Source organism: Capra hircus, chromosome 23, assembly GCF_001704415.2.
Source record: "Capra hircus breed San Clemente chromosome 23, ASM170441v1, whole genome shotgun sequence".
NCBI classification, from domain to species: domain Eukaryota; kingdom Metazoa; phylum Chordata; class Mammalia; order Artiodactyla; family Bovidae; genus Capra; species Capra hircus.
In genome coordinates, this window is record NC_030830.1 from 29062331 (window position 1) to 29079618 (window position 17288).

Consider the following 17288-nt stretch of genomic DNA (forward strand, 5'->3'; position numbering starts at 1 on the left):
TAACAAAATTTCTTTTTTAAGCCTTTTTATTTATTAGTTCATGTTCCAAAAACTTAATGGTGGCTGATATTAATAACAGGTTGGAAAAAATGACCAACAACCCTGCAACTTTATATGCAAGGATTAGCTGTACAAGATCATTTTTAGCCTAGAGAAATAAAGTTAAGCTTATTTATATAAGACTGATTTGGAAAAAAAAATGCTCTCTTCCCACAGGAACGCTGGAAAGAGGCAAATTTAGAGAAGCATGCTTTCTTGGACTGCTTCATGGCATTTGGGAGTGGGAAGTACCAGTGTCCTGGAAGGTCAGTGTGACAGCTGGGTCACATTTATCCAGAAAGTCTGCAGAAAGATGAGGCCTCAGAGAGGGAAAGCTTTGGCTTACTCCCTCTTTTCTTCATTATCGAAACTAAAGGAAATCTAGGAGACCACATTCTCTTTGGTTGGCCCATCGTATTATGTGATGTCTTTCTGGGAATGTCTTCAGTGGTTTCTGATAGGAGACCTCATGAGAATTAAATATTACAGTTGCAGCTGCCAGATGAAAGCTGGGTTTGTGTTTCAAATGCTCAGCTTTCCTATAAGGATGATTTGAAGTGCTTTGACTTCTTTTTTAAAGATAAAGATAGTGTGCGTGTGTGCTCGGTCGTGTCCAACCCTTTGCGACCCATGGACTGTAGCCCACTGGGTTCCTCTGTCCATGAATTTTTCCAGGCAAGAATACCAGAGTAGGTTGCATTTCCTTCTCCAGGGGATCTTCCTGCCCCAGGGATTGAACCGAGTCTCCCCCATCTTCTGTACTGGCAGGCAGATTCTTTATGACTGAGCCACCTGGGAAGCCAAAGATAATGATAGAAGTATCAGTATTTCTTGGTATGTCCATAATAGTGTTATGATGGACATTTGCTGGGGTTAGAGGGCATCTGTAACTTGGAGCATCACAGCAACTTATTAGGTGGTTTTTGTTTATTGATTTAGTTTGGTTCTATAATAACCTGCCTTCGATGTCTTTTAGAGTTAAATTAATATGGTACCCAGGCTGACTGTTCAATGTGATGCCCTGTTCTACTGCAAGTTACTTACTGTTTATTTAAGTAGAAGCCTTTTTGAACATCTCACCTGTAGCAGGCCCTGTGCTAAGTGTTAAGAATAGAGCATGAAGAAAGATAGACATGGTCCCTGACCTTTGAAAACATACAGCCTACATCGAATACATACCATTTCCTCATTGGAGATGGTTCTATTGGAGAAATGTAGATACCTGTTTAGAACAAAATCTCACTCAGTGAACATACAAATCCTTTAAAAATTCTATATTCGAAATATTGTAGTTTTAACTTAAGACACTCATCTTCATTGTTTGAACATAATTAAACCAATCCGTATTTGTGATTATGACTTGCTCAACAGATCCATTCAACTCCTCCTTTGTTATATGTTTTATAATACCAACTTGCTTTTTGTTGTAGTTCAGTCAGTAAAGAATCTGCCTGCAATGCAGGAGACCTGGGTTTGATTCCTGGGTAGGGAAGATTCCCTGGAGAAGGGAATGGCAACCCACTCCAGTATTCGTGCCTGGAGAATCTCATGGACAGATGAGCCTGGCAGGCTAGAATCCATGGGTCACAAGAGTTGGATACAACTTAGCAACTAAACCATCACCACCACCACCAAAATGGTTATAATTAGCCTTGGCCAACCATGGAAATTCTGTCTTCCTTCCTAGAAATTGTTCTAGAAGCTGAGGGGTAGGTAAGTAGATTGGTGCCTGGTGTTTCCCTGGAGACAACTGTTCATCCTTAACCTAAATTGGTCAATCAGACTGAAGGGAGAGACGATTTTCTTCTATGCATAGGAGAGAGGCCCCCTCTGTCCTCTCCCACTAGAAGTGAACAAGCAAGCAGGTAGCTCCAGTTGTTGATAAGAGCAAGTTCAAGAGAAATAAGCTTTAGGATGGTGTGGAGTGTGTGGACACAGAGGAGAATTATGGGAAAAGCCTGGTCTGTGAGATGTCATGTGTCACTGAATCATCGGTATTGAGGAGCTACTCTACTTGCTGTTGTGATAGATAATAAATATTTTTATCTTTATAAATAATATATATTACATGTAATATATATGTGATAAATGTTCACTGTTTTTTAAGGCAGTTTGAGTTGGAGGTTTCATTGGTTAGACCTGAAAGCATGCCCACATGCCCACCAAAGAAACTCCAAAGTTGAACATTATAATTGAGTGTCAGATACTGTAAAGGGATAGTATAACAAACAAAAACAATAATAACTACATACCTCCATGAAGCTCATCTTTCCTCTAATATTAGTTTTACTTTAGAAAAGCAGTTCTTAAACCAATAACATATTTATTATTTTTGTCGTCTACTAATATCAATGTTGTAAGAGTAAGTCTTTTAAAAACATTGGCTAATGCTTTTTTCAGTCTCTTTATATATATTCCTGCTGCTGCTGCTGCTAAGTTGCTTCAGTCGTGTCCAACCCCATAGACGGCAGCCCACCAGGCTCCCCCCATCCCTGGGATTCTCCAGGCAAGAACACTGGAGTGGGTTGCCATTTCCTTCTCCAATGCATGAAAGTGAAAAGTGAAAGTGAAGTCGCTCAGTCATGTCTGACTTTTTGAGAACCCATGGACTGCAGCCTACCAGGCTCCTCTGTCCGTGGGATTTTCCAAGCAAGAGTACTGGAGTGGGTTGCCATTGCCTTCTCCCATATATATATATATTCCTAGTTGTGCCTAAAGATTTTATCATAAGCATCTTTAATTGAACAACAAGTCGTTTAAACCAAGGACTGAAATGTTTTGCATGCAGCTTATAGTGTGGGCCGATGATCAAGGATTAACTGATGACTGTGGTTTCTAAGAGAGGCTATTACAATCTTACTGTGATATCTTTTGAAGCTGGCAGACGTTTGCTTGAGTTTGATAGCAATAGGTCCAATAGTGGGGCCATCACATTTCAGCTCAATCAATACTGTATTTTTTATTCAGAAAATATACGTTTTTCAATGCACTGAGCTCATACTGTATGTTCTGCAGTGGGTACTGCAGAAGCTTTGGGCAAGAGTAAGACATATTCTCAGTCCTCAGGAGATGACATCTGGAGAAGGTGAGGAGAATATCATTTCACGTTCACAAATAACTTCAAGGAACACAGGATGAGAGATGGCCAAGCGTCACGCTCTGAAGATTCAAGGGAGGGTGTATCTGATCAGGGTGATCTTAGACAGTTTTCTGGGGAGAAAAGCCTTTGAAGAGTTAGATGAACTTCTGGACAGAAGAAGCAGTAAGCGAAGGGTCATTTGGTCAAGGGTATGTGGCTTAGGGGTTATGGTTTTACTGTTACTGGGGCCAGTAGTGACTAGAAGTGACTAGTAGTGACTAGAAGACAGATTGAAAAAGAACATTGGTCCAATGATGTATTACAAAGATTTGGGTAGAGCAGACTCGTGTGGGGCATGCCTTATGTTATAAGGTCATGCTAACATTCCATCTCAGAGACGTGAAGCGGTGGAATCTATCAGATTTGGAAAATGATTAGAAATGGTGATCAGCTGAGAGGGAGGATTTGAGGAGGATGGTGGCTTTGAATCTATGTGGCTGGAAGAGATGGTAGAAGTAGAGAAATTAGGAACAGGAGCAGTTTGGAGGACAAGATATTAGGTTTTCCTTCAAAAACTTTTGAGTGCAAAGTGTGGCAACTTATGTATCGTATAACTGAAATCTGTAGGCTGAATATGAATGTTGAATAAATATGACTTAATTTTTAAAAACCAACTTAGTTTATTTAGCTTTCTATTAAGTTTCTATTTTTAATAGCCATAATTTTTCTGTTACTTATTTTAAACAGCCAACCCATAAAACATTAAAAAAAAAAAAAGGCAAACAAAAACCAGAAAATTGTTCATGAAGGCAAATGACTTCATTTGGACAGCGTGTGCTAAGAAAGATCTTTGCACTAGAAATGTAATCCCACAAAACCTTAGTATAATCCCTAGAAAATGCACCTATTCTTAGTTTGTATGCCTCGAGCCAGTTTATTTTCTCATGTACCAAATACTCAGTGAGTCAGAGAAATTTGCCTGTGAACCAGCTGATGATCAAAGTTTGTCAAGAAACACTGCGGGCTTGCAGCTGTCACCCCTTGGTGTTTAGGCCACCAAGCCAGAAGAGCCCCTCTCCGAAGTGAACACTGAGTAAGAACTTGATGCTGCCATCAGCCACCAGCCAAAAAGCAGAATGGAAGAACTAGAGTTCCTCCTTGAAAGACAGGAGTTCAGAAAATACATTTAGAGGATGAACCCCTGGCGAGACACGTTTCTGCAGCGGAAGGGAATTCTTCCCAAATAAATCTCCTGCTGGAGAAGTCTAGTGATTTTGCAGAAACACAAACAGGAGGAAACACGTGAACTACTGGACTGTACCAGCCATAGTAGCCTACAAAATGAAGAATGGACATTTTCCTAGTGAACTGTGAATTTTGATGGAGGAGTAGGATGGGGGATTTCCACTGTCAAGTGGGTGTCTCTGAGAGTCGATGATCTTAGCAGAAAGGGATGTGCCTGCCATACCCACCCCTTGGAATGCACATCAAAGCCAACAGTCCTGTTTGCCCTTGGTGCCCATCCCTGCAAGAGGATCCCAGTGGGCTGTGTCATTGTGCTAATTGATATGGGTTAAATTCCAGTGTAAAACACTAGCTCTGATCTTTGGCAAGAATACCCTCCCCCCCTTACAAAGGCATGCTTGGATAAGGAAAGGGTGTAATAAGAGGAAGGCTGCAGTACTTGAGACATGGAAATGAAGCATGGACTTCTCAGGAAGAGAAATTGTGATTTCTACTTTTTGTGTGTATTTGGGTTTTTCATGTATCCTAGGGCAGGCAGTCCTAGGTCACAAAGTCATGGATTTATCTTGAATTACTAATGAAAATCTCATCAATATTGGAAAATTAATTCAAACATAGGTCCAGCTGATAGTAGATTCGATTCCTGGGTCGGGACGTTCCCCTGGAGAAGGGATAGGCAACCCACTTCAGTATTCTTGGGCTTCCCTGGTGGCTCAGACAGTAAAGAATCCACCTGCAATGCAGGAGACCTGGATTCGATCCCTGGGTTGGGAAGATCCCCTGGAGGAGGGCATGGCAACCCTCTCCAGTATTCTTACCTGGAGAATTCCCATGGACAGAGGAGCCTGGGGCTACAGTTCATGGGATTGCAAAGAGTCAGACACAACTGAGTGACTGAGCACATTGCTGTTATCTCTTGGGCACCTAGTATTCATATGATTATCCTTCATTCAATAAATAGTCATCAGTTGTATGCTATATGTCTGGGTAGAGTTCCAGGAGTTACCTTGGAAAACAAAATAATGGACAAAGGCCCTTTTCTCAAGGAGTTTATAGTCTAACTCAAGACACCTCAAGACACTAGAGAGATTCAAAGATACACAGCATTCCTAAATTGCTTATAATGCAGTTGGAGAGATGAGCCATAGCAACATGAAAACTTACTTAACAGCATAAGATGGCATTAGAGAAATGCCAGGTGATTCATCTATATCCTAAATGCCATAGGAGTTCAGAGGAAGGAGCATTGAAAAAGGCTTTGTGGACTAGATGAGAATAATCAATAAAATGCACAAAAGAAAGCATGCCTGCCTGAAAGGGAGTGGTATCAAATGCTGAGGGGAAAAAAAAGCTAAGCGCTTGTAGGAATGTAATGTGCCTACAAGTTAGTGGTAGCAAGGCAGCTCTCTATTTGTGGTTTGTGAAGCTCTGAGTACAGTTGTTTCTATGTGTTTATTATATTAATGATAATGTAATTTTTGTGTGTGGTGGGGGACTTCCCTGATAGCTCAGTTGGTAAAGAATCCAGCTGCGATGTGGAAGACCTGGGTTCCATCCCTGGGTTGGGAAAATCCCTGGAGAAGGGAAAGGCTACCCACTCTAGTATTCTGGCCTGGAGAATTTCATGGACAGTATAGTCCATGCGGTTGCAATATGACTAAGCGACTTTCACTTTAATGTAATTTTAATAATTTTGCCTCATTCAGTAAAATATCTTTGGGCAATCTTGCATTTGAGAAGCACTATAAGTAGCTTTCCCCCTTTTCATGGTTCAGTTCCGTTCAGTTCATTCGCTCAGTCATGTCCAGCTCTTTGCAACCCCGTGAATCGCAGCACGCCAGGCCTCCCTGTCCATCACCAGCTCCTGGAGTTCACTCAGACTCACGTCCATCAAGTCAGTGATGCTGTCCAGCCATCTCATCCTCTGTCATCCCCTTCTCCTCCTGCCCCCAATCCCTCCCAGCATCAGAGTCTTTTCCAATGAGTCAACTCTGCGCATGAGGTGGCCAAAGTACTGGAATTTCAGCTTTAGCATCATTCCTTCCAAAGAAATCCCAGGGCTGATCTCCTTCAGAATGGACTGGTTGGATCTCCTTGCAGTCCAAGGGACTCTCAAGAGTCTTCTCCAACACCACAGTTCAAAAGCATCAATTCTTCAGAACTCAGCCTTCTTCACAGTCCAACTCTCACATCCATACACGATCACTGGAAAAACCATAGCCTCGACTAGACGGACCTTAGTCAGCAAAGTAATGTCTCTGCTTTTGAATATGCTATCTAGGTTGGTCATAACTTTTCTTCCAAGGAGTAAGTGTCTTTTAATTTCATGGCTGCAGTCACCATCTGCAGTGATTTTGAAGCGCAAAAAATAAAGTCTGACACTGTTTCCCCATCTATTTCCCATGAAGTGATGGGACAGGATGCCATGATCTTCGTTTTCTGAATGTTGAGCTTTAAGCTAACTTTTTCACTCTCCTCTTTCACTTTCATCAAGAGGCTTTTTAGTTCCTCTTCACTTTCTGCCATAAGGGTGGTGTCATCTGCATATGTGAGGTGATTGATATTTCTCCCGGCAATCTTGATTCCAGCTTGTGTTTCTTCCAGCCCAGCGTTTCTCATGATGTACTCTGCATATAAGTTAAATAAGCAGGGTGACAATATACAGCCTTGACGCAGTTCTTTTCCTATTTGGAACCAGTCCGTTGTTCCATGTCCAGTTCTAACTGTTGCTTCCTGACCTGCATACAGATTTCTCAAGAGGCAGGTCAGGTGGTCTGGTATTCCCATCTCTCTCAGAATTTTCCACAGTTTATTGTGATCCACACAGTCAAAGGCTTTGGCATAGTCAATAAAGCAGAAATAGATGTTTTTCTGGAACTCTCTTGACTTTTCGATGATCCAGCGGATGTTGGCAATTTGATCTCTGTTTCCTCTGCCTTTTCTAAAACCAGCTTGAACATCTGGAAGTTCACGGTTCACATATTGCTGAAGCCTGGCTTGGAGAATTTTGAGCATTACTTTACTAGCATGTGAGATGAGTGCAACTGTGCAATAGTTTCAGCATTCTTTGGCATTGCCTTTCTTTGGGATTGGAATGAAAACTGACCTTTTCCAGTCCTGTGGCCACTGCTGAGTTTTCCAAATTTTCATGCTTAGAGGATGCCTTTTTTGTTCGATCACTCAGTCGTGTCCGACTCTTTGCAGCCCCATGAATTGCAGCAGGCCAGGCTTCCCTGTTCTTCACCATCTCCTGGAGCTTGCTCAAACTCATGTCCATTGAATTGGTGATGCTGTCTAACCATTTCGGACTTCCCTGGTGGCTTAGAGGGTAAAGCGTCTGCCTGCAATGTGGGAGACTGGGGTTCTATCCCTGGGTCGGGAAGATCCCCTGGAGAAGGAAATGACAACCCACTCCAGTACTCTTGCCTGGAAAATCCCATGGACAGGAGGAGCCTGGTAGGCTACTGTCCATGGGGTCTCAAAGAGTCGGACATGACTGAGTGACTTCACTTTCACTTTCTAACCATCTTGTTCTCTGTCATCCCCTTCTGCCTTTAATCTTTCCCAGCATCAGAAAGTGAAAGAAAGACCCAGCATCAGGGTCTTTTTCATTGAGTCAGCTCTTCACATCAGGTAGCCAAAATATTGGAGCTTCAGCTTCAGCATCAGTGCTTTCAGTGACTATTCAGGACTGATTTCCTGTAGGATGGACTGGTTTGATCTCTTTGCAGTCCAGGGGACTCTCAAAAGTATTCTCCAACACCAGTTCAAAAACATCAATTTTTTGGTGCTTAGCTTTCTTTATAGTCTAACTCTCACATCCATACATGACTGCTGGAAAACCATAGCTTTGACTAGATGGACTTTGTTGACACAGTAATGTCTCTCTTTTTAATATGCTGTCTAGGTTGGTCATAACTTTTCTTCCAAAGAGCAAGCGTCTTTTAATTTCATGGCTGCAATCACCATCTGCAGTGATTTTGGAGCCCAAGAAAATAAAGTCTGTCACTGTTTTCATTGTTTCCCCATCTATTTGCTATGAAGTGATGGGACCGGATGCCATGATCTTTGTTTTCTGAATGTTGAGTTTTAAGCCAACTTTTTCACTCTCCTCTTTCACTTCCATCAAGAGGCTCTTTAGTTGCTCTTTGCTTTCTGGCATAGGGGTGGTGTCATCTGCATATCTGAGGTTATTGATATTTCTCCCGGCAATCTCGATTCCAGCTTGTGCTTCTTCCAGCCCAGCGTTTCTCACGATGTACTCTGCATATAAGTTAAATAAGCAGGGTGACAATCTACAGCCTTGATGCTGATATACTCCTTCCCCTATTTGGAACCAGTCCGTTGTTCCATATCTGGTTCTAACTCTTGCTTCTTGACTTCTTAGAGGATAGCCAGTTGCTTTTGAGGAGTGGGGAACCCCAGTCGCTCTGGATTTCATAAGAAGTTGCAAATTCAACTCATTCTGGGGAATTTGTTACATAAACAAATGCATCCTCTCCACTCCAGCTGGTAAATGGAACTGAATGAGCTGGATTCACTTCATGCTTGTTTCCATTTTCACTATGTCTGTGCATGTGTCCTGGAGGAGATGGGAAAAGGGCCGGGAGTGGGAAGAGCAGATGTGGTTACCTGCAAGACTGAGCGAGGCAGCCAGGTCCCTTATTAACTTCCAGCCATGCCTCTCTCTCTCCTTCCTGCTTTACTAAAGAGCACTGACTCACTCGAAGGGACACAGAAACCATTGGCAAAGTTGCAGTCATTACTTCCCCAACCGTTTCATTCTGACAGTTCTATGCGGCTAAGATTTAAGTCTCTCAAGAACAGAAGCAGCAAACGCCAGAGTGATTTTTGATACTTAAGCCAAAGTGCTTCCAAAATAAAACATGCTCATGTGTTCATTTCTGCTCCAAAAATGCCAGCAAGGACCTCTTTTACTTTTGTTTACCAAATAGATTGCTGGCCCCTCCGTGGTGCACAGAACACCTGCATAGGATTTGTATCTGTTGGAAAGAATGAAAGGCCACTGGGGCTGGATATCTCCCCATCACTTTTTTTACCCCGTGGGCTTTCTCCCCTCATTAAACTGAACTGCTGCTCTTTAGTAAGTTTGGTCACTCTCTTGTTCAGAAAGAAGTTTTAATTCCTAGGAAAAGAGGACTGGAATTAAAGCTATGCTATATCACAATATTGCCCATGAGGTTTTTTTTAATTTGACTTTTACTTTATATTGATGTATGCTTGATTTACGATGTTGTGTTAATTTCAGGCTTCAGCACAATGGTTCAGTTATACTTATATCCATTCTTTATCTCCCCATCATTGACTATCTCCTTCTCGCTTGCTAATTGCCCTAGTTTTCCTAGATTTTCCAGCATCCTAGATTCATGGGATGCTGGGGTGCTTTTTCCACCCCCAGTTCCGTACTAATGAAGCACTGTTCCCTAAACCGACCCTCACATTCCTTCCCTTTGCCCTGCCTCCCCTCCCATAGTGATTGATTTTAGTCTTGCCTTGTGTTTTAAGTGATACAGTTAGCTACCAAGTGAAAGTTTCTATTAGACTTCTGGGTCAGAAATAATCATTCCCTGTAGGATGTGAATAAAGAAGCGCTTGGCCCCAGAAACTGACAGCAGCTATTTTGAAACTGCAGAAGCAGGATGAAGTTGGTACCATAGAGCAGGGCAGCAGAGGCGAACTGGAGCCATGGTTACGTCATTGAACTGTTAGAGTGATCTCTGCCCGAGGCCAGCACCAGCTCTAGATTTTTTAGGTGCATAAAGTGATACAATCCCTTCCATACAGAAACCAGCCTGTTGTGGATTATTCTGTCACTTGTAACCAAAAGCATCCTGTGAGTGAAAGTCACTCGGTCATGTCTGACTCTTTGCGACCCCATGGACCATACTGTCATACAGTCCGTGGAATTCTCCAGGCCAGAATGCTGGATTGGGTAGCCTTTCCAACCCAGGGATTGAACCCAGGTCTCCCACATTGTAGGCAGATTCTCCCACATTGCAGCCACAAGAGAAGCTCTAAAAGCATTCTAAGTAATGTATAATTTCCTTAAGAGCAAAAGCTTTCTTTCAAGATCTATTTAACTCCATGGCATATCATTAACATATACTAGCCACATGAGTTAGTAGCTTTCTAAATAGCTTGGCCTTCTTAGAGGATTGAGTTTCATTTAAGGTGGGTATATCACTAAAGAAAATAAAAACAAATGTCACTTCTTAACTTTTTCCTGGAGGGTCTGGAATTTAAGCTATAGCACAAGATCATTTCTATTTGGTGAATAGTTCATCTTAATGAAGTCAGTAGTATTCTTTTGCCCTTTTGTTGAATAAGAACATTTAGAAAGCGGTATCAAATGTCTAGCTCACAGCTCCTACATATAAGAGTTTTTCTTCTAGGAAGATCACTGTTAAAATAATCCTGGCTGCAGCTCTGAAAACCAGTGGCCTCAGAGACTGTACTCCCACTAGGATCTGATTCTCATCTCCCCAATGAAACAGTGTCTCAAGTCAAGAAGCTCTGAGATCCTCTGCTTTCTCTCCTCCTTTCCCCCATTTAAATATGGCCCATTCCCTTCTCTTCTGTTTTTCACATGTTTTCTTCTTTTCCTTCTCTTCCAGGTTACCCTAATCTGATTCTTCTCATTTTATTCTGGATTTATTTTGCCTTATTTAATATCACCATCTGTCTGCTCACTCTTCCAGATTTTGCCCACGCCATCATTCCCAATCAAAAGTTTGGTACCACAGGCATAATGTTTTCTGTGTAGCTGAGGTATGCTTGGTCATTTTAATTTTATGTGCTAAAACTAAAAGATTTGATAGACTACAGCTTTTTAAAAAATTAATTAATTTTAATTAGAGGCTAATTACTTTACAATATTGTAGTGGTTTTTGCCAGACATCAACATGAATCAGCCACGGGTGCACATGTGTTGCCCATCCAGAACCCCCCTCCTATCTCCCTTCCCATCCCATCCCCCAGGGTAAACTACAGCTTTCAACATATTTTCCCCTTTCTGCTTGATCATGTTCCTCTGATAATGATTCTAGAATATGTTCCCCATACCACTAGTAGCAACATTATGTGGAAACTTATAAAAAGTACAAATTGGGTGACCCATCCCCAGATATACTAAGTCAGAAACATGGGGGGATGGGTCCAGTGACGTGGATTTGAACAGCCTTCCATGTGATTCCGATGCATGCTGAAGTGTGAGAAACCCTGGTCTAGATAATTTTTCCTCCTATCACCAGATGGTTTTCATTTTCCTATAAGATTTCTTAAAGGGAATGAGGGTGTGGGAAAAGTACTTCCCCTTTAACTTGACCAGCCCTGCTTCAATGAAGGATGCCTGTGAAAGTATGTCTGTATGCTGCCTTCTCTGAATTCCAGGGCAAGATCATTCTATTTTCATAAGCTGCAGCTGGTAGCAACTTGGAATATACTTCAGAGCCCCTGCTCCTGGCAACAGTGGCAGTTTTCCAGCCCATGCTGGCACTGCCCACAATGACTTCTAGTAGGACAAAAAGAGAGATTTTCTTTTAAAAAGGAAGAGAGGGATTCAGTCTCAAAATCAAGGCATCCAAAATGAAAATCATGACTTACTGCTGACCCTGGCTTTCCTCCTGTGCTCCTTGTTCCTCTTCTGTGTATCACTGATTTCCTAGACGCTCAGCTCCTAGAGTCACCCTTCTCCCCTCTCTCTTTTCAGTCTGACGCGTCCACTCCCACCTCCTATCCTAGGTCATCTTGCCCCAGGAGATGTCATGGTTTTCTTCTCCTCCTCCCCATTATCTCTTCTTTCAATCTGTCTTACTCACCACATACAGATGAATTTTCCTTAAATAATCATCTCTAAGTTGTTACTTTCTTTTTGAAACTGGGCATCACTGCCTGCTGGCCAAACCCATCAGCCTAGAACTCCAGACTCTTCAGAATCTGACACAAATACATCTTTCTGAACATCTAGGAACGCCCACCCTAGACAGTCTACCAGTTGTCCCCTGTTGACCATGCCCGTTCCTCCTCTGATTCTTGCTCTCTCCTGGGACTGGAATGCCCCACTCAACATGTGTACTTATCAAAGCCTGTCCTTCTCTCCAGGACTAGCTCATGCATCACCTCCACATGGAGTTGATCACTCCAGGCCACGGTGCTCGTTCCAGCCTCCAGATCTCCATAGCCCTTTTGTCTCCACCTTTATCTCACATTGTCACCTTTCCCATCTCTCTGCGTGCATTACTAGCAATGTGATCGTTGAGTCTGGGTTTTGTAGAGCTTTGTGTGCTCAGTGTTGGTGTAGGTCTCCTTGAGCATTTATTTACAAATGGGGAAAACATGCAAGTACTCGGTATTCAAGGAATTTTCAACATGTTTATATTTTAATGAGCTTTATTTGTAGATGTGTAATGTTGTTCTTGCAAGTGTAAAAAATAAATCTGTTATAAATAATATGCCTCATTACTTTCACTGTTTTGACATTAGAAGTATTAAGAAAACATTCCTAGCATGAGCATAGCTCAACTTGCTTCTGAAGAGCTTTTGTAAAAATATGGATTTATGAAGCTCTCTTTCTTTGGAGCAAAAACTTTTAATGTCACAGATATGTGTGTGTTAGTCCCTAGTATTTTAGACATCAAAACAAAATTCAGGGTAAAGGCTTGTAAACACAAATTGCTTTTTGCCATTTCAAAAAACATTAACTTCATTTTAGTGAATAACTGAGGTAGTAATTCTGCTAGAATATCCAAATATTTGGAGAAAATAAGAGTTTTAGCACATATTATCTTATTACCTGTTTTATTAACTCATCTTTTTCTTTAGAATACCAGAATGTTTAGAAATGATGGCAAATATGATATTAATATTTATACTATTTCAATACCTAATACTAATTTAATAACTGAACTAGCTTACCCCTCAATAACAAAAGAAGAAAAATTTTGAAGCCTTTGTAATGCACACAGTATCAGTTGGTCAAAAACCTAAATTATAGTTTTACCCTAAGGAAATTCAGTTTTATGATTTTTAAGAACATCACAGAGACTAAAATTAGTTCAGGAAATGCTTACAGGTTCCAGGGGAAAACTATCTTAATGAACTAATAAACATTCGTTCTATTTCTAATCAAAATATACATAGTGTTTCTAAAATAGTCCAATTTGTTCTCTTAAATAGCATATGAACTATTTCTTGTTTACATATTTGCATAATAGAGGAAGTATTCGTGGAAGGCCTCTTACGTGTGATAATATTTAAAGAGCCTTCATTTCCACATAGAAGTATCACTTCTCAGTACAGTTTCTTCACAACGTCTATTATAGTTTCAGGGTCAAAGTACCCAGCACAGGCACGTGACTCATTCCAGCCCCTCGGCAGCCTGTTCCTCAGTTCCTGCTGCTTTTCCAGCTCTGTCGCTCATCACCACACCTTCTGCAGGGAGCTTGAGGGCCTTCTTCCCTGCAACAGCCCCACCTCCCCATCAGATAGTCCACAGTCTTGATTGTCACAGTGCCTCTCCTCCAGGGACTGGAGAGGAGGGGTCCCAGGCACTCTATCCCCACGGGGCTGAATTCAGAGAAGTGCTTTGGTCCCAGCAAGCTACACTTAGAAAGGGGCTAAAAACAGACTTCTAAGAAAATGGGATTTGTTTGGATAAAGGAGAACCTATAAAACTTTTATAATTCACAAATGCAGAATTAACGAGCATTTTTTTCTAGTGCTGCTGGGCAGCTGCTAAAGATCGAGGAGTCACTGCTTATTCTACTGAACGCAAAATGACAGTGTAGTGATCGTTATCTAAGTCACTTCTAGAGAGGGAGCTGAGGCCTGAGAAGAATTGGCTGTTTTATGTGAGCAGGAACTTTAATATTTCTTTTCACACGTGGGTACTCATTGCCATGGGCTTCCTAGGTGGCTTAGTGGTAGAGAATCCACTTGCCAATGCAGGAGCTACTGGAGATACGGGTTCAATCCCTGGGTCCGGAAGATCCCCCAGGGGAGGAAATGGCAGCTCCACTCCAGTATCCTTGCCTGGAAAATTCCATGGACAGAGGAGCCTCGCAGGCTAAAGTGCATGGAGTCACAAAGAGTTTGATATGACTGAGCAAGTGAGCACGCATGCCAGCGCTCATTGTCAGCCTTTCCCACTAGATCTGAAGGAGCTCAGGCCACCATGACATGCTTTCTTCCCTGGACTTTGAAGATAATCACTCTTTTCACTATTCTACTCCTCTGGCTACTTCTTAGATTCCTTTGCTGGTCATCCTTACCTTTCTAACCTCTAAATTTTGGACTGCCCCAGAGCTGTCTCCTCAGATTTCTTATTTTTTTCTGTTTAACCTATCCCCTACGTGACTTCATCCTATCCCTTCAGTTCAGCTCAGTCGCTCAGTCGTGTCTGACTCTTTGCGACCCCATGAATCACAGCATGCCAGGCCTCCCTGTCCATCACCAACTCCTGGAGTTCATTCAGATTCACGTCCATCGAGTCAGTGATGCCATCCAGCCATCTTATCCTTGGTCATCCCCTTCTCCTCCTGCCCCCAGTCCCTCCCAGCATCAGAGTCTTTTCCAATGAGTCAACTCTGCGCATGAGGTGGCCAAAGTACTGGAGTTTCAGCTTTAGCATCATTCCTTCCAAAGAAATCCCAGGGTTGATCTCCTTCAGAATGGACTGGTTGGATCTCCTTGCAGTCCAAGGGACTCTCAAGAGTCTTCTCCAACACCACAGTTCAAAAGCATCAATTCTTCGGCGCTCATCTTTCTTCACAATCCAACTCTCACATCCATACATGACTACTGGAAAACCATAGCCTTGACTAGATGGACCTTTGTTGGCAAAGTAATGTCTCTGCTTTTGAATATGCTATCTAGGTTGGTCATAACTTTCCTTCCAAGGAGTAAGCATGTTTTAATTTCATGGCTGCAATCACCATCTGCAGTGATTTTGGAGCCCAGAAAAATAAAGTCTGACACTGTTTCCACTGTTTCCCCATCTATTTCCCATGAAGTGATGGGACCAGATGCCATGATATTCGTTTTCTGAATGTTGAGCTTTAAGCCAACTTTTTCACTCTCCTCTTTCACTTTCATCAAGAGGCTTTTTAGCTCCTCTTCACTTTCTGCCATAAGGGTGGTGTCATCTGCATATCTGAGGTTATAGATGTTTCTCCCAGCAATCCTGATTCCAGCTTATGCTTCTTCCAGCTCAGCGTTTCTCATGATGTACTCTGCATAGAAGTTAAATAAGCAGGGTGACAATATACAGCCTTGACGTACTTCTTTTCCTATTTGGAACCAGTCTGTTGTTCCATGTCCAGTTCTAACTGTTGCTTCCTGACCTGCATATGCCTTTCTTAAGAGGCAGGTCAGGTGGTCTGGTATTCCCATCTCTTTCGGAATTTTCCACAGTTTATTGTGATCCACACAGTCAAAGGCTTTGGCATGGTCAATAAAGCAGAAATAGATGTTTTTCTGGAACTCTTGCTTTTTTGATGATGCTTGGCTTTATATAATTGTCCAAATAGTGATGACTCTATTTATATCTCTTGTACCTCCATCCCTGACTCCCCCCAAACACCAGGCTCGTCCCTAGTCATCACTCAACATCTCCACTGGATGTCTCCAAGGCACTGGTCAATAGCAAGCTGCAATGAACAGGTCCAAAAGTGAACTCTGAATGATAACTCCTCAACCTGCTCCTCCTTCAGCTTTCCCCATTGCTGTACCCTTGTGTTTCCTCAGGCCAAAAACTTGGAATCCCCCTTGACTCCTTTATTAAGTCTTTCCCGTCTGTCATGCAAATCATCAGCCTATCCTGCAAAGTATATCCAGATACTAACCATGACTCATGACTATTTCCATCATCCTGGCCCATTCAGGTCCAAGTTTTTCCGTTGCCTGAAAGATTATAATTGTTTCCAAATCAGTCTTCTTCCATCACCTTATATTTTATTCTCAAAGTAGCAGCCAGAATAATTTTTTAAAAATGTAAGTCACATTTGTTCAAAACTGTCTAATGGCTTTTTGTCTCACAGAAATGAAGTATTTAGCATGCCCACAAACTTAAGATGATAATCAGTCATTCTGCAGAGAATCTGAAGAATAAACATTTGGATATATCTCTTTCTAAAAAAAGCATAATGCAAAGTATTTATTATTGATAGTTACATACAGTAATAATCAACAACAATTAAACACCGCTGCAGTTCCCAGTGTTTATGATTTATGCTATCTGCATTTCAGAGTTATACATTATGGATATATCTTAAGAAGATATGGTGTGCCCATCATGGGCTGCTCATGTCCCAAGGACAAACATCATAGCCAGAAATGGACAATCTAATTTGTTAGAAGCTTGACAAAAAGTTAATTGTGAGGAATTCTGAACCTGCAAATTAGCAAAATTGCTTTTTCTTGGAATTGCTGCTTAATTTGATCCAAATCAGTAAAGATTGAATTGTTCTGTTTCATAGGCATTGACATTCCATTGAAATGAATTATCTTTAGCATTTCTAAGTTGTTGTTGTTCAGTCTCTAAGTCGTGTCTGACTCTTTGCAACCCCATGGACTGTAGCACACCAGGCTCATAGGTAGAATTAAATTTACAACACAAATATTTGTGAAGAACTGATGTATCCAGGTAGGTTCTAACAATACCTGGAGCACTCCAGATTTCATTTGAAATAGAAATATAGGCAAGATGTTTCAAGAATACCAGTGGGAAATAAATCTAATTATCTGATACAAATAGCAGATTGTTCATATTCATTCATCCACTCATGCAGTCAACAAACATTGAGGATTCAGTGATAAGACCTGCTTCCTATTTTTGTGAAGGTTGTAGTCTTTAAGGGGAGACAGACATGAAGAAGATTAAGTGTAATAGGGTGGGATTGTAGGATAA

General features: G+C 41.6%; 1 protein-coding gene across 2 annotated transcripts in view; it reads left to right on the plus strand.

The window, feature by feature from the left end:
* The window catches only part of LOC102183469 (24-hydroxycholesterol 7-alpha-hydroxylase), an 85426-nt gene that overhangs the window by 60969 nt on the left and 7169 nt on the right, over positions 1–17288 (plus strand). For both annotated transcript variants that reach the window (XM_005696368.3, XM_013973925.2), the window contains one exon: positions 217–305. In XM_005696368.3, coding sequence (XP_005696425.2) covers positions 217–305 — 89 coding nt within the window. The remainder of the gene's footprint in view (positions 1–216; positions 306–17288) is intronic.